This window comes from Diadema antillarum, unplaced genomic scaffold (assembly GCF_040938485.1).
Source record: "Diadema antillarum isolate AM-2024a unplaced genomic scaffold, OU_Dant_1.0 seq00000403_RagTag, whole genome shotgun sequence".
Classification (NCBI taxonomy): domain Eukaryota; kingdom Metazoa; phylum Echinodermata; class Echinoidea; order Diadematoida; family Diadematidae; genus Diadema; species Diadema antillarum.
The window spans coordinates 938,183-965,182 of record NW_027271393.1 but is presented as its reverse complement, the minus strand read 5'-3'; the positions used below and the strand labels follow the sequence as shown (position 1 = coordinate 965,182).

Sequence of the window (27,000 nt, the reverse complement as noted above, 5' to 3'; positions counted from 1 at the left end):
TTTCGCAAACTGATGCCGACACTAACGTAAATGCTTTATTACCCGAGCGTATGGTGACATTTTCATGTATTGTTAAATTCCCGATCCAGCTGTGATTTGCGAAATTCATGAAAATTAAACCCTAGTGAAAATAACAGCTTATACAGTACCCAGTATCATCTTGTATAGGATTTAAACACATGGAAGATATGGCATATGTTGCCTAGCAACATGGAAGCTCTGTCACTGCACCAATTTTCTAATGTTGCTGTTTCAAAATTCTCCAGACTATGATATTTTCAAATGATATGTGATTTGCTCCACTCCAACCCCAAATCCTTACCACAGAAATGGTAAGAAAGCTCACAATTAGATAAACTTGATAGTTTTGATAAATTCTCCCAAGTTTAAACTCAGGTGTGCATTAGATCTGGTATTTCCAAGTGACAGGTAAATTCAGAATGCCCCTATTAATATTTCTTTTGTGAAAACTGAAGAGTTTTTAATTTTGAAATAATGATATAATGTATACATTGTATATGTAGATATAATGTGCTTTTTAGGATATTGCACTTTAAATTTGTGAACAGATGTCATATTTCCTATTGTTCATTCCCTATCACCTCATTTGTCGATTTTGTCAATTAAACACATGTTGGCAATTCTATACGTGATGGATCACGAATGCGATGCAAAACTAAACTTCCCAGAGAGCACATTCTCTGTGTCTCTACATTCCCATTACTTTTAGAAACATCGCATGAAAGAAATCATCTGTCGTGGAAAAAAGAAGAAGAGATAAAGGTAGCATATCAATCCATTTTATGTGCATTACAATTAAATTATATTACTACTGTCAAATTTTGGCATGTAAACTATAAAGTTAAAAATGTAAATCTGGGGCATATTCTTTGCAGAAAGGAATTATGTCTGTGGCACCCTTTCGAGGCAGAGACACAAATATATTCCCTGTCACTTTTGTTACCTCAGCATCTAATCTTATCCAGAAAGACTTCACCCATTAGATATAAGCCACCCTCTTGTGAAGATGAAACCGATAAAGTTGGTTGGGTAGAAAACACTTTCCAGCACACATACCCATGACAAAACATTACCTCAGAGCACATTAACATGAACAAGACATTATGTTATGAATACATCATGACTCACATATCAGGCCTTACTCTAAAATCAACGAAACAAAAACAACTTGATCATTGTTTTCTCTTTTATGTATTGGGTTGAATAAAGCTCAGTAAGAATGTTAAATAAAGGCCGAGCCTCACTACTGCTAGACCATCGTCATCCCCTGAGTTTCTTGTAATGTGGCGCAATCAGAATAGAAAAAGACTCTGCTTGACAAGTTTTAGATGACTTTACAAGCTGAAAGATTTGTTAATTGTTTTGTTGCAGCCATGAAATTTAAAAAAAAAAAAAAAAAAATCACCGGAAACTGGTGTCATATTGACATCAAACTATGGGGTCAGTGGATAAATGTAGTACATTTACTTACTGCCCATCCTTTATCAGATATATGTGCATTAGTCTTCGGATCTCAGACCTGTCCCTCTTCATTGCTGTGAGGTAGATCATCTTCTAAACCTGATTCCCTCTACCACTGCAAGGTGGACCAACTGAGACTCCTTGACCTCCAACAGCTGTTTGACCCTTGGCATAAGTGGTCAAATGGCTGTTTGACCCTTGGCACAAGTGGTCGAATGGCTGTTGGAAGGAACAATATTACTGCCTGATACTGTGATAATATCCTACTAGCAAATTACATGAGTTAGGCAAGTGAAAAAAATGAGTCTGGAATTCAGACTATGCACACACATTATACACATGCACACACACATCAAATCACACATCTGTACTGAAGAGGTGTATGTAACGGCCAAACGTTAGTGGTGGAAATGGGATGTTGTTATATGCTTGGGAGTCACAACAACTTTGTGCGATGCATGAAAGTAGAGATACAAAAGCCTGCACTGTTAGACCTCCGGCTTGTGCCGAGAAACAGACCATCCACACATCTACATCTAGACGTGTTTCAGGAAGAATTTTATGAGAATTCATAACCAGTAGAAAATTAATCGGCTCTAAGCACCTTCTCTGTTGCTATCATGGCAACAATCACTGTGCATTACAGACCACTGCAAGTTCCTATAACTCTATAGGGCTCATGGGCCTCTACTTTTAACAGGACACCACCATTCTCATTACAGCTCATTCCTTTTTCCCGATTGGTACATAAATCATCTTATTTCCTGGTCCTATTGAATGTGTCTCCTCCTCACAGAGGAAGAAGTCGTAGAAGCTTAAATGGATGAATGCCAGCAATGGTAAACACTCCATGGGAGAGAATGGCAGCGGTGGTAGTGACGAGGGGGTAGATTAACTGATTTACATGTGCTCTGGATGGTCGTGGAGAGACTCTATCAGCTTCGTCGGTGGGAGGCCCTCGTAGCAAATATTGTAGATGGCTGTGAAGAGCGGGTACCTGGAGATTGCAAGCAAAACAAGGGTATCAGCAACACTTTAACTCAGTGACAGTGATATCATTTGGAAGTTGCTGTCAAAAGTTTAGCCGAAGTATGTTATTATGACTATTACTACCAGGTATTTAAATACCCTATACACAGCTCAACTACATGACAGCACTTACAAAAAATACATGCTCAAAACAGTGGAATATATTTAATCATTTCAAGTACATCACCTCAGTTGCCAAAAAAAAAATGACTTTAATTAATTGATAATGGAATGTGAGTGCCAAGTTGACAACTGCATCATGAAGGGGCATAATAACTACAGTGCTCTAAAGTTGGCATAATTTAGAGTAGAGTGAAGTGGACAGAAGGAAGGACGAAGGAGAGAGGGGAGTGGGTTGGGAGAGGAGGGAAGAGAAAAGAGGAAAAGGAAGTGTAGATGAGAGGGGTAAGGATAGGGAAGAGGTTAGGGGAAGGGATAGGAGAGTGGTAAGGGGTTGGAGAGGAAGGAGAGGGGAGGAGAGGGGAGGGGAGTGAAGGGGAGGGAAGAGGGAAGAGAAAAAAGAAGTGTAGGTGGGAGGGAAAAGGATAGAGAAGGGATGGGGGGTCAGGAGAGGGATAAGGGGTAGGAGAGGGAGGAGAGGGGGGGGGGTAAGGGAAAAGAGGTGTGCATGAGAAGGAAAGGGAAGAAACAAGTGGAGGGGAAAGAAGAGGAAAAAGCAAGGGGAAAGGAGAAGGGAGAGGGAAGAGAAGAGGGGAGTGTAGGGAGAGGGGTAATGGGAACAAGGGGAGGGGACAGGAGAGGTGAAAAGGGAAGGGAGAAGGGAGGGGAGGGGAGATGGAAAGGGAGAGGACAGGAATGAAGGCAGGGGACAGGCAAGGGGGGGGGGGAGGAGAGGGGAGGGCAGAGGAGTGTAGGGAAAGGGAAGGGACCAGGTGATGGAAGAGGGGAGGGGACAAGGAAGGGAAGAGGGGAGTGTAGGGGAGAGAAGGAGAATGGAGGGGAGGGGAATGGAGATGGGAAAAGGGGAAGGGAGAGGGGCGGGGCAGGGTAATGTAAGACAAGTTAACTTTTCCCTACCTATTTGTAAGGTTCTTTGACTTCAGCATCTGGTGGACTTCGTACGCCGTCTGCGGTCCTTGAAGTTTCTGACCATTTAGCATTTCTTGTTCCAGCTCCTCAATGGTCTGGTAAGATACAAAACCAACAATGGCTTCATTTTATAATAATAATAATTGTGGAATGATGAAGTTCACATTAAACACATGAATATACAGACTCCTCAGAAGTTAACATTAAAGGGATTGTACAGTTTCGGTTGAGATGGGGCTTCATGTTTCCCACATGTTTTGATGATGATTTGTTGAGAAACTGAAAAACCTCTTATAATTATGAAACAGCATATAATTCGAAGAGGAATTCAAAGTCTATTTGATGAAATCGGTTTTGAAATAGCTGAGATATCTAAAACAAAGTGACCCTTATAAAAGGTGGGACCCACATTTTGTAATAATATAACTCTGTTTTATTTTGTTTTTGGATATCTCAGCCATTTAAAAACTGATTTTCAAACTTTGAATTCATCTTAAAATTGTTTGCTCTTTAACATTTCATAAAGTGGTTTATAAGTATCTCAAAAAAGTTAAAAGCTGAGCCCTCACCTCAACCAATACCATACCCTCCCTTTATAGACATGAATGTTCAAAGCAGCTCTGTGCATCAAAACAATTCATTTGCAGTACATACCTGATTTTTTTTTTAAGTACTCCATATAAATAGATTAATGAATTATGGCAAATATTGTCATGAAATTGCTATGGGATTGTTACCTTACAATGTGTTATCATAATAAGTATTGAATATACAATGAAGAGCTTTGGTCAATTATGTTGAATTCACAAGTTTTTCCACACAAGGTTGAAAAAGCTTTATGGAATGAGCAAGGGTTTCAGGATATTGACAAGCTTTCATTTCCGATAAACTGTCTGTGCCAACACTTATTCACTACTCAATGGAAAAACCACCCTAATCATTATGTAGCTGGGCAATTCCGCGGTTAGTAACGTTACATTTAAAGAAATTTAGACATTTATTTTTACTGCTGAATCACCATTTATTCATTTCAAGTCAAAATCATGTTAAAACATGTTCATCCTCCCCAGGTCTATGATATAGAAAAGAATGAGCACAATCCAATAAATATTAAAATTGCTATGGCAACTAAAAGGGCTGGTTAGTAACGTTACGAAAAAAGGACATGACAAAAAAAATCAATGTCTTGTAACAAAAAGTGTGCAAAATTTCAAGTTACTTCAAACAAAGTGTTGCATTAATTTCAATTATGGCATCATGACAAATGTTCACGCAAATATTTTTAGCAGTTCGACTGATAATTCATTAGCTAGACCCCCAAATGCATGGTTAGTAACGTTACGGTTAGTAACGTTACATTTGTCCGGAGTAATTCCGCAGGTCATTTCACCCTTCTGTAATTGACAAAATGTCACATGACTTCTGGAGTATTTAAATGTATTCATCTTTTACCTTTTAGCAAAAATTTGAGGAAAAAATTTCAAAGCAACCCACTGTAATTTGCATTTAAGTGAATTTCAGCATCCCCAGTCCCACATGTACATTTTAAATGATGGTTTTAGATCTCGCAAAATCAATAAATACGAAAAATAAATTCTACTGAATTTGAAAGACCTTAGTGATTGGTGAACATCCATGGCATTAGTTGATACCTAAATTAAAGAGTAAGATAAAGAGGCACATTTCTTTTATCCATGTCATGTCCACCTAACTGCGGAATTGCCCACCTACTTTCCTAGAGAGTCCATCTGTGTACAGGTATGGATGACAGTAAACATTAAATTAAAAATTTTCACGGTACCTTCCCGGTAAGTACAAAGGCCTCGGCGACGCGACGATTCCTCCCGCCGTAGCAGGTTGTGATGAGATCAGCCACGCCACAGCTCTCCAGGAATGTCGACTTCTGAACGTTCTTGTAAAATGTCTCGGCAAAGGACACCATCTCCATCAGGCCGAGGCGGATGATGGCCGCCTTCGTGTTGTCGCCAAGCTTGAGTCCGTCGATGATACCTGCACCGACTGCCACGATATTCTACGAACACGGGGGGACACGGGCAGAATTATGTTAACCATATTAACCATCTAAAAAACATACTGTAATATGAGAAATGTTCGCGTGCATTTTAATTTCGCGAATTTCGCGAGCACCAAGATTCGCGAAATTAAAATGCACACGAAATTTCTTATCTACACTATATGCATTGAACGCAAGAGGCAATACGTGAAAATTTCTTGCCACGAAAAAGGCCGTCGGCTCCAATTCACGAAAATTTCGTGCCACGAATATATCATGTTGTACAGTATTACCCACCTAGTATTTCTTTGATTAAGCACACTTAAATGTAACAATAACAATGATGATATGGTCGTCTTTATCCAGGGTAGTCTCTTCAGTGTTGCCACTGTTCTGCCAGAGGGCCCTGCCATCATGATTACCTAGCATTGCAAGGCATCCATTCATACTCCTGTGTCAAGAGGGACATGGTGCATAAAAACATATTGTCCAAGGACATATGATGCACTGGACTGGATTCTAACTCAAGTCCTCTGATTGATATTCAGACTCAGCCTGACTTGTGGATGCAACCCATCCCTTTCTTCTATGTAATATTAACATGGCTTCATAGTCTCCATAATACACTGAAACAACTCACACATACATGTATGTCAATGAAACTATATTCCTGCTTCAGATATGGGTGAGCACTTTATATTGACAACTTTACATGCCCAGATGAACAATCAAGTTTGCAAAGCAAATATCACAGCACTTCCTTGAAGAAAAATGCATTTTTCTAACAGCAAAGGGTCCACAAGGACTGATCTGCAGTTCTCGGCAGGGGGAATTCCGTAACTTAAAAGACAATAACGTGGAAGTAAAATGCACATACAATATTTAAAGCATGAGCATGCAAGCAAGAACCAACCTTTAGAGCACCACACAGCTCGACGGTGTCTTTGTCTTCCACGACGACAATCCTGAAGTAATCAACTTCAAACAGCAGCTTGAGGAGCTTTCCCTTCTCTTTGTCCTTACATCCTGAGAATAGTGTGTGTAAAATATTAGTGATGAAAAAAAACAAGAAATATGAATATTATTTTAGAGTAGCCACGAAAGCTGCGTTTACACCATGTTCCCGGAGGCCACGGCAGCCCCATTTGCCTGAAACGCAGTGCGCCGTGGGTAAATGAGACATTCTCCTGTTTTTTTCCCCTTCACGTTCTAGTCTTGTTCATTCCAGTCCATGCCCTGGTGAACATATAGCTATCAGACGCTGTTCTCATGGCGTCTGATCAGGCTAGACTGTCAATATTTTCTATCGCGTCCCGCTACGGATCACCTCCAAGTTTTGTTACGGTCTTTTATGTGCCACTGTGTTTCATTGCGTTCACTCTGTTTTATAAAGGCATACAAAATTCCTCATTAGCATCGGGACTGCCGTGGCAAATTTTTTTACAGTTTAAAAATCTGACAAGGCATCCACGGCAATCATGGCCTGCCACGTCTGACAATCCCATCTCACCGTATCGTTGCACGTCCATCCCGCTTTTTTCCACGGTGGCCTGAAACGGGGCTGCCGTGGTTGCCGGGAACATGGTGTAAACGCAGTTTGTGTAAACGCAGCTTAACTTTGCATGGGAATGGAGAGGGAGGGACACTGGGGAACCTCACTTTACACCCGACACATGGAGATTCACTGGTTGAACATATTGAATGAATCAGACCATAATGGACCTACTAGTCCCCCTCTCCAGACCCAGCCCCCCCCCCCCAAAAAAAGCAAAAAACACACACACACACACACACAAAATACAGATGAAATAGTACACTTCTGATGTCAAAATTTGACAAGACCAGTCCCTCATGGTAACCATGTTCATTTTTATATCTACCAATTTGTATGGGACATCTTGACAAAATAAGTGAGACATAGCAAGAGAAAGCTGGTTCATGCATACTCTTTATAAAACTGAACACATGACCTTTACAAGAACTGTTAGAATTTATCAATGTCATGTAATCACCATACATGCTGTATTGTCATTAAAATGAACTGGACCCCCTGATGGTATGTAGCTTTCAGTGCGACTTCGAGCATCTTGCATTTATAAAGACAGTCCCCGCACTCACCAATGGTCGTCTCGCAAAACTTCTCCGCGGCTACTTCTGGCGCGAGGTTGGCCCCCATCAGCACATGGCAAGGAATTCCCCCAAGGTAGCCAGAGATTAGCTCCGATATCAACTCCAGCCCATTGTCTTTGATGTGCACGCCCTGTGGTTATGAAGACACCAAGCACTATTATGTTGCATTATTCCCCCAAAAATATATTTCCAAGAGGTTGATAACCCAAGGCAGTGGAGATATCAAACAAGGAGGTAGCACTAAATGGCCTGTAGGGGGCCTCATACTCCCAAGAGTTGTAAAAGTAAGTGATGTAGTTGTGTTTGGACTATTTGTTTTATACCTTGACCACTACGAGGAATCATCTCAATGCTTCACAATGAACAAGCTACAAGGATCCCAACCTTGTATACAGCAAGGTGAAAGAGACCCTCTGTTCAGAGTTCCCGGCTGTCTGGCATGAAGTCAGCACATGTTTTGATGAAAACCGGTGGCCGCGCAGTTATCCTGAAGAGAGGCGAACTGTTTTAGGGTGTGCACATGGCCACTCGCACCACAGACAGCGCAGGTCACTGGAGGTGTGTGCTATGTTTACCCTGTAACTGTTTAGAGTCCCCTTGTCTGTGATAAACACAGCACAACCTCAGGAGGCTAGTTCAGACTCATCAAGGCTTGACAATAGCAGTGGCCCTGTGGCCCATGGCCACCAGAAATAGACGGCTTGTCACCACTGTTTAATTAATGATGTGTTTTGGTGGCCCATTTGGCCCACCAAATTTCATTGTTGGGCCACCAAAAAATAAATGAGAGTCAAGCCTTGCTGGTGCTAAGCTGCTTAGCACATTTACCTCCTGTTGAAGACTTACTCCAGATTTGTGCTTTGTGTCATGTCTGTTTGGAGTCCTAGACATCTGAGGTAAACACGGCATGACCTCTGCAGGTTGTGCTGTATTTCTGGGGACTTATAGGCCCGAATTCACAAAGTTAGTACCATTGAAACCATGGTTTAAACCATTGACAGACCACTAAAGCACAACAAACTGTTCTCATGCAAAATTTAAAGATTACACCTCTAACTTGAAAATCTGTACTAGAAAAATGTGGATGTTTGCACAAGATGGAATATTCACTTCAGTGTAAAACAGTAGTAATGTGATGAGTATATCTTAAATGTACACATTATGGGGGTCACTTTCGTTAACAAGGAATCCATTTCATAGATGTTAGAAATAAATACACCATTCACCCACATAAATAAAATTGAAGTTTACTGAATCAGATGTGAAAGTTATTGTTGTTGTTGTTATTAAAATTCACCTACCCTTGTATCCAGGATACAGGGAAAATGACATACCGTAATGGAAAACAGTGTTTTTATTATGCACCACTGAGGGAAATACGTACAATGCCCCAGAAGACATTTCTTTTTAAACTCACTTCACACAATGGTGTACAAAATCATTTACAAAAGGAATGTCCTGTAACAACTGTGATATATTATCAATATATATATCTATAATATATAATACTACACGATATAATGTTAGTTGAGCCATAATGGAGAAAACAAACCTTGAACAACTAATGTCATATCATGAATGCTGTTAGCAAAGAGTTCATTAATCATTGAATATGGCATCTATCCCATTCAATACCTCCAATGTGAATTACTGTACATGTACCTTGAACTTTGCAAGATTCAATATCAAAGTACTGGTTAAAACAGAATGACTCGATATCACCCCGTTTAGTGTATGTTTCGAGATGTCCAATATATGCATTTCTTCCTGTGAGAGAAAGGGTAGTCATCAACAGGTGTTTCATACCCACGGTACTAGTCTACACCACATCAGCCAGGATCAGAAGTCTGATTTTGTATCTATGAAATGTGCCACACGTAGACACTACGAACACAGAACAAAGTAAGGCGCTATACAATCATGGCCACTGTGTGAAAGGAATGCTGTGAAGTACGGTGACAATTTAACTGCCCCCTAACTTAAACTATAAAAGGTGTACAAGAGCATATTGCTGAAGGCTTTAATGACCCATTTTAGCATGTTAACTCATGGGTGGCTTAATTCATTCCCTGCCCACCGGTGTACATTAAAAAACAAAACAAAAAACAAAACAAATTGTCAATGTCAGCAAATATGTGCATTGAAGCATATACCCTCATCATTAACGGCCAATTCCAGTTGAGATTCTTTGGCTGTGTGTGTACCGGTACTCACACAAAGATCATTTTAAAGCTATATATAAGCCTACATTTCGTTTCAAGAATTTTCAAATACATCTGAACTAGACCAGCCTTCCCACTATCTGGTATCCCGTACCACTGGGTCTTTAAAGGACAAGTTCACCTTCATAAACATAAGGATTGAGAGAATGTAGCAATATTAGTAAAACACATCATTCAAAGTTTGAGGAAAATCAGACAATCCGTTCAAAAGTTATGAATTTTTGAAGTTTTTGTGCAGTAACCGCTGGATGAGAAGACTACTGCAGTGTGCGAATAACTTAGATGTCACATGCGTACAACAATATAAGGAAAATATAAAGAGAATTTCACAAAATTTCATTTTTTGAAAAAAGTACACATTCCCCCGACTCGTTACCGACAAATGTTATGGGTAATATTGTTCCCCCTGCCTTTAGAAAGAGGCAAGTCAAGTGCTCTTTTATTATGCGAAAAAAGTGAAAATATGTTGAATTTTCTTTACATTTTCTTTATACTGTTGTACGCATATGACTCACAAGCTGTAGTAGTCTCCTCATCCAGCGGTTCCAACACAAAATTTTTTAAAATTCATAACTTTTGCATCGATTGTCCAATTTTCCTCAAACTTTCACTGATGTGTTATACTAATATTGTTGCATTCTCTCAATCCTTATGTTTACAAAGGTGAACTTGTCCTTTAAGTAAAAACCTACAACATCTATTAAGACTTAAGACTCAAATTAATTCCTACTCTATGGTATCCCCGTACCACTGGGTCTTTAAGTAAAAACCTACAACATCTATTAAGACTTAAGACTCAAATTAATTCCTACTCTATGGTATTCCCGTACCACTGGGTCTTTAAGTAAAAACCTACAACGTCTATTAAGACTTAAGACTCAAATTGACCCCTACCATATCATACAGTCGGGGCAAATTGCAAGTAGTAACAGGAAATGACAGACTCTTGCTCAGCAAACTAATTAATGCTGCACCATGGAATCAAAGTACAACTGGTATTGGAAATCTGCATTTAGGACAAAACACACACACACACACACACAATATTGCAAAGTTCAGTACTTCAGCTTTTTTTTTTTCTGCAAAGAACAATTAAACATGGTACCAGTACTATCACCGAAGAAGCAGCACACTAAAGTAGTGCAATTAATAATGAGTCCCTCCCTGCTACTATTAAAGTCAAAGCCCCAATGATAACCACTTAAAGATCCTATATGAAGGGAATAAATGTTCGTAAAATTCGTTTGTAGATGAAATATATGTTGGTAATTGACCAATTATTCAAAAAGTTTGGCTCAAATCCCCGCAAGCATCTAGATATCCGCTATTTGCAAGTCCCAAACATCCCCCTCCCTCCCCCTCGAAAACCAGCCACAGTACGGGACTCCAAAAGTTGTGACGTCACGCCAGGGTAGTTAGAGCCACGGGCCCCGGATGCTCTGTAGAAAAGCATTTGGCATCGGGAAAGAATTTCTGTCAATTTTTTTTCAAAGTCTGAAATCTCTGCTATTTATACTTTTGACACCAACTCTTTACTGTTTGTCTACACTTAATAGTATTATCATGAACTGCTTCTTCTCAAACAATTATTTTGTATTACTATGATCTGCAACAAGCCCAAATTTCACACAATTATCACAATTTTCTCCTCATAGTTTTGGTGCGAAAGTAGATCCGGTCGGCCGTCGGTCGGTATGACGTATCACCTCGCAGCTCGTATCGTATGCATTGTACGTACGTACGTGCGGTTCACATTTGTATCATCGTAACTTTTTCATAGCGGTTCGTTTCGAAATTTCGCGTCGATCAATTTTGAGCTTTCACTCCTTCCGAAAATGGCCGAGAACAGTGAGTTATCAGAGTGATCTTTTTATGGACTTTGAGGAGTACGTTAGTGAAGAGGAATGAAGCGACAAAAGCAGAGAAGGGGACGAGAATATAGACGAGGACGATGGAAGTTGGGAAGATGTAAGCTGGGGAGAGGACGATGGAGAAGTGGGAGAGCAAGGTGCTGTCGACGTCAATCCAGCCGGGGAAGCAGCGGCAGGGCCACGGGTGCCGCAACCCTATGAGCCGCTGCCTTTCGATGGAGATGGAATGGCAAACGACGGGGATGCTCCTCGTCTCGATTTTAGACATATTCATTAAGACATATTTCAAATTTCATGGCGAAATGATGTTTCTATCTTGAGAAATTTAACTTTGAAATCACAGCAATATCACCCCATTTTTTTACGAGCACGCATGAAAATGTGACCCAAATCATGTTTGCAAACAACGCCGAAAAGCTGCATTCGCGTGTGGATCTCCAGCGATCAGATAATGAGCGTACAGCGGTTAGAAAATACGCGTAACAAGCGCAGAAGCCACTCCCCCTATGTGTTGTCATACCCTGTGTGCGCTGCGTGCGTACGTACGTGCTCGGTATTCAGTTTACATTCGATTCACATGTACCGTATTGAGCGCCCTACAACACGTACGAACCCCGCGTATGTATGCAGGCGCAGCTAGCTAGCAGCAGCTAGGCAGCCCCGCCGGTAAAATTCGGGGAGCCGAGCGGACGAGAGAGCATCGCGATTGCAAGCCAGGGCAGCCGGCATGGCGAGCATGGTTACGTTCGCACTTTGGCTAAGCGGACATGATTGTATTCACAACCGACTTCTCGGCTTTATAGTGCCAGTGACTCGAGCATCGCGAGTGCACTTTCGAAATATAAATGCCATATAAATGAACAACGATAAGATCATAACCAATCCACAAGTAAACTAATAATAGTAGACAGAAATTTAGTCTGGTTGTTTTGCAAGACGTACGTGATTTGTGAGCGTGACTGTATCCGATATGTACAGTACAGGGTGCGTGCTATGCTGTGATGCGTGTTGTAGGCCTATAGGAGCTATCGCAAGCGACACCAGCCCAGTTTCCTGCCTCGATATGCACATCATACACAACACATACACACACACACGTAGTGACACACACACACAGAGGTAGCTCTTTGCTGGCAGCATCTGGCGTCCGCACCGTACCGCGCGCTGGCACGTACAGAGTCGCATCACTCGCGGATTAATCTTTTACGCCGGACGTTATTTTTCCAACCAAAATAAAACTAAAAAAGTCCTCTCAAAATTCTAAATTTTCTGAATATTATGTGATGTATCAAAAAATCGTTCACTAGAACATTTTTTTCTAATAATTCTTAAACAAATTAGAACATAAAATCCATCATAAGAGAGCGATATGACGCAATTTTAAAGCTTTGACAGCACTGCATTTGCGTGGACATAAGAGGGAATACCCTTACGTGACATCATAATCTAGGGGTCTTGACTCAACGGGGAATAAGGCTTCGATATTTTGACGAAATTTGAACGCATATTCCTCAAAAACCAACCTTTTTAGGGGTTTGAAAGATGTGAGATAGGAAAGTATGGTTAATAAGCCTTTCAAAAACACAAACAGTCCAGTTTTTGGCGATCGGCTTCTTATGTGAACTTTAAGTTAAAACTCCAGAAAGCCACCAGTGACAATGGCTCGAGGGGTGGTTCATTGAGGGAGAGACACAGCAATGGTACGACAGCACTGCAAATATTTGGTCTCATCCAATTTGTACTGTATGAACCCTCCTCTCGAATACAATCTTGGCCACGATGCGTGCATGTAAAAATCATATCGACGGAAGTTCGGATCTATTGTTGTTCTCACATAAATACAAAGTCCATACTTGTGTAAAGACTAAGATCACACCACCTGTGACAATATCAGACAAATACTCTAGTGGTAGTGCTGACTTCACACATTTGTTTTTTATCCTCACTGTGCTGTACTTTCTTCTTTCTCCACATATGCTGGGTATAATATAATCAGGTTATATGCTGGTACCAATACCCTAATGAATGTGAATGGTACGAACCCTCATAACTTACTTGAGATTATGTGTGTATGTGTGGGGGAGGGGAATAGCGGGGGAGTGGGAGACAGGTAACTTTCAACAAATATAAGCTCCATATTACAGTGTACATATCAACAGCACAAGTGGTCAGACAGATCCCAACAGTTTCAAATTGTGGTGTGAGCGTGTCACCACCTCGATCAAATACAGAAAACTGATTCAACTGTAATTGCCACTGGCAACATCACTACATACAATGTCAATGGTGTTTTAAAGTGCTTACTGATCTCAAGAGTGGGTGGCTGAAATATACATTACAAGTGATGACCAAAAGTTGACCAAAAGGTGACCAGTGCTTTCAAAAACTTAACTGCAAATTCAGGAGAAATCTGTTACTCCCCATGGACACTGCATGGTTAGGTTGATTTAGGTTCTAATTGTAAAATGCACATATGAAATTTACATGACACAAATTTCATTTTCATTTAAACTCAGAATGCAAAGAAAGGATTTGAACTTATTGCAGCATCCAGATGAAAATGTGACTGGTTTTATGTATACAAAAGACCCTAGTTGTTTGCATCCAAGTTGCAATTGTAAGTCTGAAAGCAATCACACGTCATGTTTCTCCCAAACAACTTCTTCAATCACATTTGTGGCAAATCATAATCATATTTTGAGGTCTTCTTCAAGCATTTGCTCAAATTTGGGTGCACATTTTGGAATTTGAATGGTTTGATCTCCACAAGGTGATTCAGAAAATGATGTTTAGTTTGATCATGTGTTCACTTCCACTGTGGTGCCTCCATATAAGTATTAATCTATGCTTAATGTTAGTGTTTCAAAAGTTACATTTTGTTTCAGAGGTTATTTTGTGTCACAGCTGTCACTTATCAAGTAGAGTCATTTCTACATTTGAAACTGTTTCATGACATTTGCTCATGCGACAATTGATCCCATGAAATATCCGCACACTAAGCCAAACATAAATTCTACCAACAGAGATAACCCTTGCCCTGATTCTCGTATCAAACTAAACCTAAAATCCTATCATAACCCTAACCCTAATCCTTATCCTCACATCAAACTACAGTAAACTTAAAACCCTAGTATCAGAACCCTAACCCTAAGTCCTAGGAGAAAATAGGACCTGAGCAATTGTCACAGGAGCAAATGTCATGTCACCATCTGAAGTATGCAGTTTGTGTCAAGAAACATGACAGCAGATGAGTTCATATAGGCCTGCAACCCCTCTGCGACTTCTAACACAGTCTGAGTAATGTAACATAAAGTTGTGGTATATAAATCTACAGCCACTGTAACTTATTTGATGACTGGAAATTATTATAAACTATAAACATTACAAATACATTTCAAAAAACAATCACCCAATTTTACAGTCAACCTAATACTTCTATAAGCAGTGACACTTGACCTTCATTTGATAATTTGTCAGTCATCTTATGCTGAACTTTATCCCAGAAATAGAATTGTATCAGCTAATAAATCAATAAGTAAAGCATACATGTTCAAATTATAATCTGATAAAAGCTCTTCATTCCACTCTAATCCCTCCCCCCCCCCCTTTAAATCAGTCAAACATAAAACCATAAAGATATCCCAGGGATGCTAGTTTCAAGGTTCACTATTATTGTTTTTCTTCATCATCTTCAGCAGTTTGGATTTTGACATGAGTTACTGATCTGTTTACCATCAAATGGACTCACACATACCATTAAAGGGAACGCAAACCCAAACAGCAATGTGGATCGAGTGAAAGCAGCAACATTAGTAGAACACATCAGTGAAAGTTTAAGGAAAATTGGACAATCGATACAAAAGTTATGAATTTTTAAAGTTTTGGTGTTGGAACCGTTGGATGAGGAGGCTACTAGAGGTTTTGACGTATGAGTATACAACAAAACAAAGAAAATTTAAAGGAAATTCAGCAAAAATCCACATTTCTAGCATTATGAAAAAGCACTTGATTAACCGCTTTCAAAAAGCAGGGGGAATAATTGCTACCCATAACATATGTCAGTATCAAGTTGACGGAATTTGTAATTTTCATGAAAAATTACAGTCAAACTCGGATACCTCGACGTCGGATAAGCCGAATATCACTTACCTCGGGGGCAAAATAAAAGTCCCGATTGTTCCTATGGAGTTTCCGTGTATTAAAATTTGCGTAGCTCGAAAAAGATAACTCGAAGTTCGGTTACCTCGAAGGGAAATCTAATGTCCCGATCTTAATTAACTTATTGTTTTTCCCAGCATGTTGCTCGAATCGAAATTGTAAACATCACTCAGCATCTCCGATTAAGCGCGCTTGGACAGCAAAGACATGTCACAAATGTTTTCACACTCGATTGTAAATATTTTGAGACCAGAACAATCGCGCGCCCAAGGAGAAATACTCGATACACAGCTGACAAGGAAAATCCCCAACACCTACCAACACACGTACATGGTATGCACATAGCACCCGTGCCAATGGAGTGCTTTACGATAGAACTACACACTGCCCCATCATTTGCTTTTCTTTAACCACTGTGTTTTGATTTTTTGATCAAGACAGTCATACCGTGCGCGTAGATTTCTCAACCGTCGGGGCGCACCTGCTTACGTTGACAGTTATATCTTTGCCATTAATCACGCTCCACTGTCAAAACATCAATCTCCCTCGTAGTGCCTTTTTTTAAACTATTTTTTTTTTTTGCCTTTCACGAAGTTTACTTCCCCGAGAACGCAAGCACTGAAACTTTTTTTTTTCCAGCAATGCGATTATGAAAATCTGGAAGTATAGGCCGATCACAATATAGAATAGAATACACAGGGCTCCGCACTAAGTTTTATCGGGCCACCAATATCATTGATTTTTATTTTCTGGTGGTCGAAAGTAAAATCTGGTGACAAAAAAGAAAATCAGGAAAAACATTAGAAAAACTAAATCGGTCCTACTAAACATAGACAAATTAATGTTAAGCATTATTGAAGTGATACAGATGTCCATGTCTAAAACAAATGAATAGAAAATTCTAACATCTTACTCTGTGTTTAAAGATTTGACAAATAGGCGTAGATATTGTTATAAAAGTTGATGCCCATATATTGAGGAGGTCAAAACTAACGTTTGAAATGAGAAAATGGGAGCATTTGCTGACATTTGTTAGCATCCAACATTTGTTTTAGCTTTGTAAAAAGACGAAAGTTACCGTTATTCATTTTTAAATGTAAAAGCAAACAACCGACATTCATTTTAGAATCTTACGGAGCTGAATACTATCCTAATCCATTTCCAAACGTGAAAGAAAACATCCGCTATTTGTTTTAGCATCTAACTGAGCGGATTAATACCATTAATCATTTCCAAATGTTAAAGCAACAATCTGTTATTTATTTTTGCATCATACGGAGCAGAATATTACCGTTATTCATTTCAAACATCCGACATTTATTTCATTATCGAACGGAGCCGAATGTGACTGCTGTCCACTTCCGAAAGTGAAATGAATCATCTGACAATTATGTTATCATCGCACGGAGCCTAATGTTACTGGTTTTTTTTGTTTGTTTTTTTTTCATTTTTGAACGTCAAGGCAGATATCAGACATTTTGGACCATGAAACGTATAGCTGAATGTTACTGATATTTATTTTGAAATGTACCGTAGCAAATATCCAATATTTTTTTTATCATCGTATGGGGCAGAATGTTACTGTAAAAGCAATCATTCGACATGTATTTTAGCATCTTCCGGAGCTGAATGCTATTGACATTTACTTTCGAACGTAAAAGCACACATCCGGCATTTATTTTATCAGCGTACGGAGTTGAATATTATTGTTATTCACTTCAGAACATCAAAGCAAACATTCGACATTTATTTTAGCATCTTCCGGAGCTAAATGTTATTGCAATTTACTTTCGAACATACCGTAAAGTTCCGTGTATAAGACGCACTCGTGTATAAGACGCACCCCTACTTTCGGACCTAAAATTTTTCTTTAAAAATTCCACACAAATATTGCGTGTGTCATAAATATTATTTCAGCTCAAAATTTCCCTAGAATGCAGCATGTATTTGCTCTATTTTTCGTTTCCTTTTATATTTTCTTTTAACGGTATTCATCGGACATCGGCAAAATATGGAAGACGCAAAATGCGAGACATGCCTTGGTACTCACTTGCTATTGTTTGGCCTTTCAATCATGGTACATGTGTCATGCATATCGTACTCATGAGTGTATATGTACAGTACGATCTTTGCTGTCATACATAGCAGAGGGTGTCTCGCATATTGACACAGGTCAGACTGGAAGGCTCATTACGAAAAAGAAAAACATCAACAAGTGTAGCAGAGGGATCATACAGCAAGACGTACGGTGTGTACGGTAATTACACTCATGCACTGTTACCAGTAACATGTGTGTCTCTTGTACCATGCTTGTATGCACAGTGCTAGCCTTTTGCAAAAGGCAGCTCGCTATAATTTCAGCACACGCACACAGAGAGCAATGGACTTGCACACACAGCGCGTAACGGGCAAGCGCGCTTCGATCCGATCGCTGTGTGCACGCGAGTCCATTGCAAAAGCCTCTCTGCAGCTGTGAGCTGCTGCCTTTGCCAAAGGCTTGCTAGCTAGCTAGCTAGCTACAGTGTAGCTATGCTATCCTATGCCTAGCTGGCCTCGTGAAATGAAGAGCAAACGAACGACATGGATATGCATGCATGCTTCACACATCGTTCATATTTACGGTGACATAGTGTCGATCCTACTCCGTATTTTACAGCTTTTGTCTTTGGCCATATTGATACTAGTACATTGATAAGTTTTACGGTATCGGTAATTTAGTGATGATACCTGTACATCGCGTATTCCAGCTACTAGGTTGGCTGTTGGTAGCTTGGTAGACTGACATCGGTAGCATACAGCAGTGCTGTTACAGCTGTTGTCTATGGCCAGATTGATACATCGTTACTGCACAAGACCGATGTAAGTTTATCTTGTATTTGCAGCTTTTGTGTGTGTCCAGATTGAAAGATCGCTCATTTATCCGTAAGTTTTAGTGATTGCTTACCTTCCAAACGTCGATGGGCATACATGGCCCAAAGTTGGCCTTATAAAATTGGGTGTACACGGGGGATTTTTTTCCATGATACGACTGTACCCGTGTATACGACGCACCCCCGATTTTCAACGTTTTCCGACGAAAAAATAGTGCGTCTTATACACGGATCTTTACGGTAAAAGCAAACATCCAGCATTTATGTCATCATTGTCAGGAGTTGAATATTATTGTTACTCTTTTCCGAACGTCAAAGCAAACATCAAACATTGATTTTACCATTAAACGCAGCTGAATGTTACTGTTATTCATTTCGAAATTTAAAAGCAAACATCAGACAGTTATGTTAGCATCATATGGACATGATGGAGCAGAATATTACTGCTATTTTCTTCCGAACATAAAAACGATCATCTGACATCTATTTTAGCATCTTCCGGAGCCGAATGCTATTGCTATTTACTTTCGAAAGTATAAGGAAACATCCGACATTTATTTAACCATCGTACGGAGTTGAATGTTATTGTTTTTCATTTCCGAACGTCATAGCAAAAATTCGACATTTATTTCAGCGTCTTCCGGAGACGAATGTTATCCTTATTCATTTTTGAACGCAAAATCAAATATCTAACATTAGTTTTAGCACCATACGGTGCTGAGTCTTATCGTTATTCATTTCCAAAAGTATGAGCAAACATCCGACATTTATTTTAGTATCATACCGAGTCGAATTTTACCGTCATTCATTTCCACAATTAAACGCAAAACTCTGACATTTATTTTAGCATCTTACGTAGCCGATTGTTACCGCTGTTCATTTTCAAAAGTAAAGGCAAACATCCGGCTTTTTTTTTTTTTTTTTTTGGTGGCGCGATCGGGCCACCAAAATCTTTATTTCTGAAATTTTGATTGCATTTCCGATTTTCACTCAATTCATTCATATAAAAGTTGATTCAATTCAAATTGACAAGCATGCAAACAATCAGTAGGCACTATAACAGACACCATGTTGAACATCGATAAATGTCGAACATCGATAAACATCGGATAAGTCGAAGAAAATTCGACGTACGCGTACCTCGAAATTCGCGTACGTCGAACCATTTTCTTCAGTCCCGACGAATTCGAGGTATCCGAGTTTGACTGTATTTTTTTGTAGAATTTTTTTAATATTTTCTTTATAATGTTGTCCACTCATACATTGTATGTCATAACCTCTAGTAGTCTCCTCATCCAGCGGTTCCAACACTAAAACTTTAAAAATTCATAACTTTTGCATCGATTGTCCGATTTTCTTATATTTTCTTTATATTGTTGTCCACACATACGTCATAATCTCTAGTAGTCTCCTCATCCAGCGGTTCCAACACCAAAACTTTAAAAATTCCCAACTATTGCATTGATTGTCTGATTTTCCTCAAACTTTCGCTGATGTGTTCTACTAATGTTGGTGCTTTCACTCAATCCACATTTCTCTAATTGGGTTTTGGTTTCCTTTAATTGGCTGGAAGGCCCCAAATGAGCAGAATGCTGTAGCAACACCAAGGGTACAAATTTCATTCCCCTGACCAGGAACATGAGGTCTCATACTGTGCCTCTAACATCAGGATGTGGTAGAAATGTGAGTAAAAAATGCCTACTTATCACAACTTGTTACATAGTCCTCGTAATACTTTGATATCAAAGCAATCTGATTTTGTACACACACACACACACACACAAGTAGCAGGTTACTACTGCTCAGAAAATGCCATGGCATTCCCAACTTTGGCTCAATATCAATCCTGAAAACATTGATATTTTGGCACCACACACACATGCTTTGATGTAGTCACACAGATGCAAACATACTTTCAAAGACACACAAAATCACGTACAAATGGTCAGATTTGCACAAGGCATATTTGTTGGGACCAAAAAACAAAGGCTTTCACTCACACTGCATGTGACAATTAAGCAGTCAAATATACATTTAGAGTATAATAATGGCCTCAAAGGAGACAGTAAATACTATGAGGTTGTCAGTACTAAAACTGATCAGTTATTCCACTAAGACCCCGTTTACAGTGCGAGGCCCGGCCGCCGCCGAGCCCACCTTAATTTCAGTGTAAACGTGCAAAAGGCCAAATGCGAGGCCAAAATTGGCCTCGCATTTGGCCTTGCTCTGGAGGTGGTCTCGGCCTTTTCTTGGTGTAAATGCTAACTGGGCCAAATGCGCGGCCAATTTTAGTCTGGCTTCCAAACCCTCTGCCTGTATCTTTCGCTATTCAGGATATTAACCCCCTCAACGTCGAAACTAGTATAGTTTAAGGTGGTTTTGTCCTGCAAAGGATTTTTTTCCTTCGGCAAAGACCTTTGCCCGAACGGCGACTTTGTCGCCACGGAATTCAGTTGGCAAAGGGTCTGAAAACCAGACAATACCAAATTGCGTTTGTTTACAAGCAGAGCGCCACTACGACAAAATATTGAAAGGTTTGAATTCAAAGCGCGGCCGAGCCCGGAAGTGTAAACGGACAAAATTGCAAGGCTCGGCCTTGCAATTGAGGCTGGGCTCGGCCAGGGCTCGGCCGCGGCTCAGCCCAGCCCCGCACTGTAAACGGGGTCTGTAGATACGGTACTAAAAAAAAATCCACTTGAGTCACTACATAATGGGGGAAGTGTGCAATCATGAATGTGACTGATGCTGTTAATCTTTAATTGTGAACCAAATGAAAAGAAACTGCATGCAAGAATGCACTTGCATGCACAGCCGTCCAGAAAGACAGGATCAGAGACTTATAAGTTCTATACAGTCTCCCTTCCTTGTTAGGTTCACCCAGGGCAGAAAGAAATGGAGGCATTTTGAATGAGAGCAGCAAAACATGAGCAGCAACAGATCTACAGCAAGGTTTGGGGAAATACGGCTACTACAAAAAAAGGTTACAACCATTTAAAATGTAACCAAGTCATCTTTTGTAACATCAAGAAGGTATCTCATGTGGTAGCAATCTTGCTCCGATACAAAAATGTGAATTTACTTGTATACACCTAGTGGAGAAAATGCATGTTGTGAACATCAAGAGTCACTACTTGTCAATCTCCTTTGAAACAGTTTTCAATAGACAGGTACAGAAAATTACAATCTTCCTCCTCAATCTTTATGCCGATGTAGGGCAATTTGTCACTCAGTTGCAATTACAGTCTTGCACATCGCACGGAAGGGGTGAGGTAACTCCTCTAAAGATGAATGCAAGAATTCAGACACTTTCTATGTAGATAGAGAGAGAAAAATACATAATTTTCTGAAGTGCCCACAGATGACCATGTTGAATGAGTGAACGGTTCCAAATATCTTGCTCATCCCTCACTGCTTACTTTCAAATTAACCCATTTCTCTGGATTAAATAACTCCCAGTAGAGAGATCAGGATAAAATCTATGACTACAGAGATTAGATTCTGGAGATAGTTTACCTCTTTCTGAAGACTTAAGTTTATATCAGGGGGAACAAGACCCTAAATTGTAGGAAAAAATGAATATATCACAATTGGATGAATAGTGATGCTTGGTTTCCAGTTGATATTGACTGGAAAGATATAATATATATGGTAGGAGACATCTTGGACAATGAATATGGAGGAACGTTTATCAGAAACTTTTGCATAATCTTTTTTTTTTTTAATGCTGCACAATAGCAGAGCATTAAAAAGTACATTTCTCTCCCTTGCCCAGATGGGCGTTTGTGCATGAGCATACAGTATTCACCAGGTAAGCACCCACACATATCATCACTTGCCCAACAGGATTTAGTAGTCCTTGCAAAGCAGGCAAGTGCATTTGTAGCACCCTGCAAGAAAACAAGATTTACTTGTGTGAATCATTAGTAACTTTCATTTCAAATCTCCTTCACTTCTTTCCACATCAAGGCTCCCAGCCTCTGAAGCAGTCCTTTCTACTGGTTTAAGAAATTGTAGGATAGGAATGTGGTCCATAAAAATGGGATGGGCTCTTTGTGAAGTTAACCTGTTCTTGCTGAAGGCACATCATGCTATTGAAAGATGATAAGAAATATTGACCAATCTACTTATTTGGAAGGCTGGAAGATGCCTCTTTATTTTGTCATAAAAAAAGGAAATCACAAGAATTACTTTGATTAAATCACATAGAATTTATAGCACATTAATCAACATGAAAAAAAAATGCACTGCAGATCACAATTTTTGTTAAACAATCTGATAAATGCATCCTTCAGTTCTAGCACCAAATACGGATGAAAATCTGAACAAAAAATTCTAGAGCATTGACATTATGTGCTGATTCAATCTGATCAATGTTTCCCTTTCTTTGTTGGTTTCACATCACGCACTCTTGCTGGGCATTCTCTGGTCTGGTCAACTTTAACAAAACTGCCCCACTATTTTCTGTTGGTTTGTTTCCATTCTTCAGTCACCAGCCAATCATATTTATTTCAATAAACAGTGAAACGTCTCCATATCAATGGCAGGATTGAGTGCAATATTTGATTTTTGCTCATAAAACTCACTTGTTTGTATCTTAACATTATTCAAACCATAAACTTTTAACATTATGTCTTGCATCAGAAAGGCTGCACACAACCAACAAAATAATTGAGATCAGCAACACATACACACACACATAAACACACAAATAAAAGAAATAATTTTAAAAGCACACAGGCATGCACAGAAGTTAGTACCTTGATAAGTGAGATAGCCATTACATCACTATCAATTTTTCCCTTGAGCGACTCGCAAATCTTTGGAACAAACTGATGCGGAAGCACGAAGACGAGGATGTTTGCTCCCTTGGCTGCCTCTGCGACATCTGGAATGGCCACCTGCAAGATAAAAGTATGAAAATACGGTTAAAACTTTCAGGACCATTTTCTCAACAACATCATATAAACTTGGGAATGCAGCTTTCAAGCAAGTCAAATGTCCAGCGATGTCTCACCCGCATACTGCAGTTTGTGATTATAGAGTTTTTTCACGTAAGTTCATTGAACTGACCTTTGACCTTGTCCAACTTCACCAATATTCAAACTTGACCAGCATCTCCAGGTGATATACATGTGGTGTGTGTTTTGTGGTCATAGCTCAAAAGCTGTGGAAATTTATTGAGAGTACACCATAATACTGTGAGTACAGTGCTGATCAGAGCAAGTTCTTAACCTTTTGACCTTTGACCTTGTAAGGCTTCATCCACATTCAAACTTGACCAGCATTTTGTAGTTATGTACCTGTGGTGTGAGCTTGGTGGTAATAGACCAAAGTTGTGGAAAGTTAGACAGAGTATGTACACCAAATTGTAAACTATACCGACAATGCCAATGGCAGAAAATTGATGCCTGTGTCTCACTTCCGCTACATGGGCGAGACAAAAACAACATTATATTGTTAAGATGGAAACAAAGTCAAATCATAGTTTAGGTAATCACAAATAGGCAAATGTTAGTAAAAACAAGTAAATGATTTGTTAGGAATATTTTTTTCTTTGATATGACCTCTCTCAACACCTGCACATCTGCTTTCAAACTCCTATGACTTTGGCAGGTTTTCCTTAACAGGGGCGGGGGTGGGGGACCTTGTCTTACATTACTGTACCTTCACACCATTGTCTCTGGTTAAGATGCACTGGGAAGCAATGGCCTGAATAATCTCACAAATAATTTAATGAGAACAATGGCCTGAATAATCTCACAAATAATTCAATGTGAACAATGGCCTGAATAATCTCACAAATAATTTAATGAGAACAATGGCCTGAATAATCTCACAAATAATTTAATGAGAACAATGGCCTGAATAATCTCACAAATAAGTTAATGAGAACAATGGCCTGAATAATCTCACAAATAATTTAATGAGAACAATGGCCTGAATAATCTCACAAATAATTTAATGTGAACAATGGCCTGAATAATATCACAAATAATTTAATGTGAACAATGGCCTGAATAATCTCACAAATAATTTAATGAGAACAATGGCCTGAATAATCTCACAAATAATTTAATGTGAACAATGGCCTGAATAATCTCACAAATAATTTAATGTGAACAATGGCCTGAATAATCTCACAAATAATTCAATGTGAACAATGGCCTGAATAATCTCACAAATAATTTAATGTGAACAATGGCCTGAATAATCTCACAAATAATTTAATGTGAATTGTTCATTCAGTCTGATTTAACTGCCAACTGCATCCTGATAAGAATAAAGACTTGCAATATCAGTTGTAAATGTATTGCTATGGGAGTGGTGAAAACAAATAAATCAATATCAATCTGTGTAGACGCACAAAAGCACAGATAGGCCTAGCCTTTTGTCAAGGCCCTGTCCCTGTATGGTGAAGAGAGTCCAGCTGAGTGGGGTTGTGCGAGGGCCTTTTGAGATTTGCTTTGCATCTTTTGTTTGCCCTTTGAATTACCAACTTCTGCTTCCTGATTTCAGGAGCAAAAGTCGACTAATCTGCATGTCTGTCTGCTCGAGCCCAATTTGAATATCGGTACGGCAAGTGTATGCCACAGACCTCCACTGGTGGTCTGTGATGCATGCGAACCGACCGGACAACGCCAAGACAAAGGATGTGGGGAGTGACCATTCCATTGGTCGACTGGAACCTGTTAATATGACTATTCAGTAGGGTTCATGTGTCACGAATAATAATGTGTAAAGCAGACTTCGCTCGCCCGTTATAGCCATCATACAGCAACAGAGCCTTTACAAAAGGCTAAGGTAGGCCTGATATACAAGCCAAACAGGAGGACAGCTACATTACCACTATCTGGTACCAAGGTATCATAGCGGACAGGAAAATGACTAGTTATAATGATTTCTCACAGTGAATTTACTTGGGAAGGATAATGTACTAACAACATTGAATACACATTCATTTCTTTCTTTGTGTGTGTGTGTGTGTGTGTGTGTGTACCGTGTTATCAGTATCAGCTTCCAGTTCCAGTGATTACAAATTGCAATTATATCACGGATACAATTGAAATGCAGTTCTATCTATTATCACTTGGTGATGATAATGTGATTGGGAAGTCCTCTCTTGACATTTGTATACATATACTCTACACTTTACAATTCTCCACAGTCTGGCTGGATGTCTGGCATACCACAATGACTGCGCGCTGAACAGTGTTGTAATTAACATGCTTGTCATCCTCAGAATCCAGGCCCCTGCCAACCCATGTGAATAGTCTCCTCGGACAGATGTTACATTGTTATGACACTTGAGACAAATTGCTATGTCTAGGCAATCATTGTTTTTGAGATGCTGTACAGGGAGGACAGTTAGAGAGAAGGGGCGTTGCTTATCCAGTCTTAAAGGACAAGTCCACCTTCATTAACATGTGAATTGAGAGAATGCAACAATATTAGTAGAACACACACATGCAAGTTTGAGCAAAATTGGGCAATCCATTCAAAAGGTATGAACGTTTGAACTTTCAGTTCCACAATCGCTGGATGTGAAGAATATTTTCCTTACGTCGTGCTACACGTGTGACATCATCAACTGCAGTTGTCTTCTCATCCAGCAGTGACTGCACAGAAACTTTAAAAATTCATAACTTTCGAACGGTTTGCCTAATTTTCCTCAAACTTTCACTGATGTGTTCCACTTATATTGAGCACTGCATTATCTCAATCCACATGTAAAATGAAGATGTACTTGTTCTTTAAAGAACATGTGCAATGCAAAAAAATGCATGTTCACTTGTGTTAATTTATGATACCCTCAGCAACACATCACTTACCATGTACTGGTATGTGGTCAAATTTAAATGTACCAAATAAATATTTAAATTTGTACCAAATGTTGTATAATAATATTGTACTATTTTTCTTCAGATTACTAGGATATGCCCACACAATTCTTCCAAACCAAGATTTTGTCATCATTATACATCAACTGCCTATTACTGTTGAAGTACAAATATGATTTCAAAACATGTACATTGGATCTCACCTGCCCCCAGACTGAACAAAACATGCATGTTTCCATGTTACTACTTTTAATATGATTGACAACAGATTTTGCATCATGACTACAAACTTGTTGTTGATTAATGCATGCTTATGTTTGTTTTACCTTCAAATTT

At 39.4% G+C, this 27,000-nt stretch overlaps 1 protein-coding gene across 1 annotated transcript in view; it reads right to left on the bottom strand.

Annotated features, from left to right (window-relative positions):
* Positions 1–225: 225 nt before the first annotated feature.
* The window catches only part of LOC139732191 (glycerol-3-phosphate dehydrogenase [NAD(+)], cytoplasmic-like), a 34,740-nt gene continuing 7,965 nt past the window's right edge, over positions 226–27,000 (bottom strand). The window contains exons 3-8 of the mRNA XM_071643066.1: positions 23,584–23,724; positions 7,694–7,835; positions 6,489–6,601; positions 5,363–5,593; positions 3,550–3,656; positions 226–2,479 (exon numbers count right to left, since the gene is read on the bottom strand). Of these exons, the coding sequence (XP_071499167.1) occupies positions 2,383–2,479; positions 3,550–3,656; positions 5,363–5,593; positions 6,489–6,601; positions 7,694–7,835; positions 23,584–23,724 (831 nt within the window). The 3' untranslated portion in view covers positions 226–2,382. The remainder of the gene's footprint in view (positions 2,480–3,549; positions 3,657–5,362; positions 5,594–6,488; positions 6,602–7,693; positions 7,836–23,583; positions 23,725–27,000) is intronic.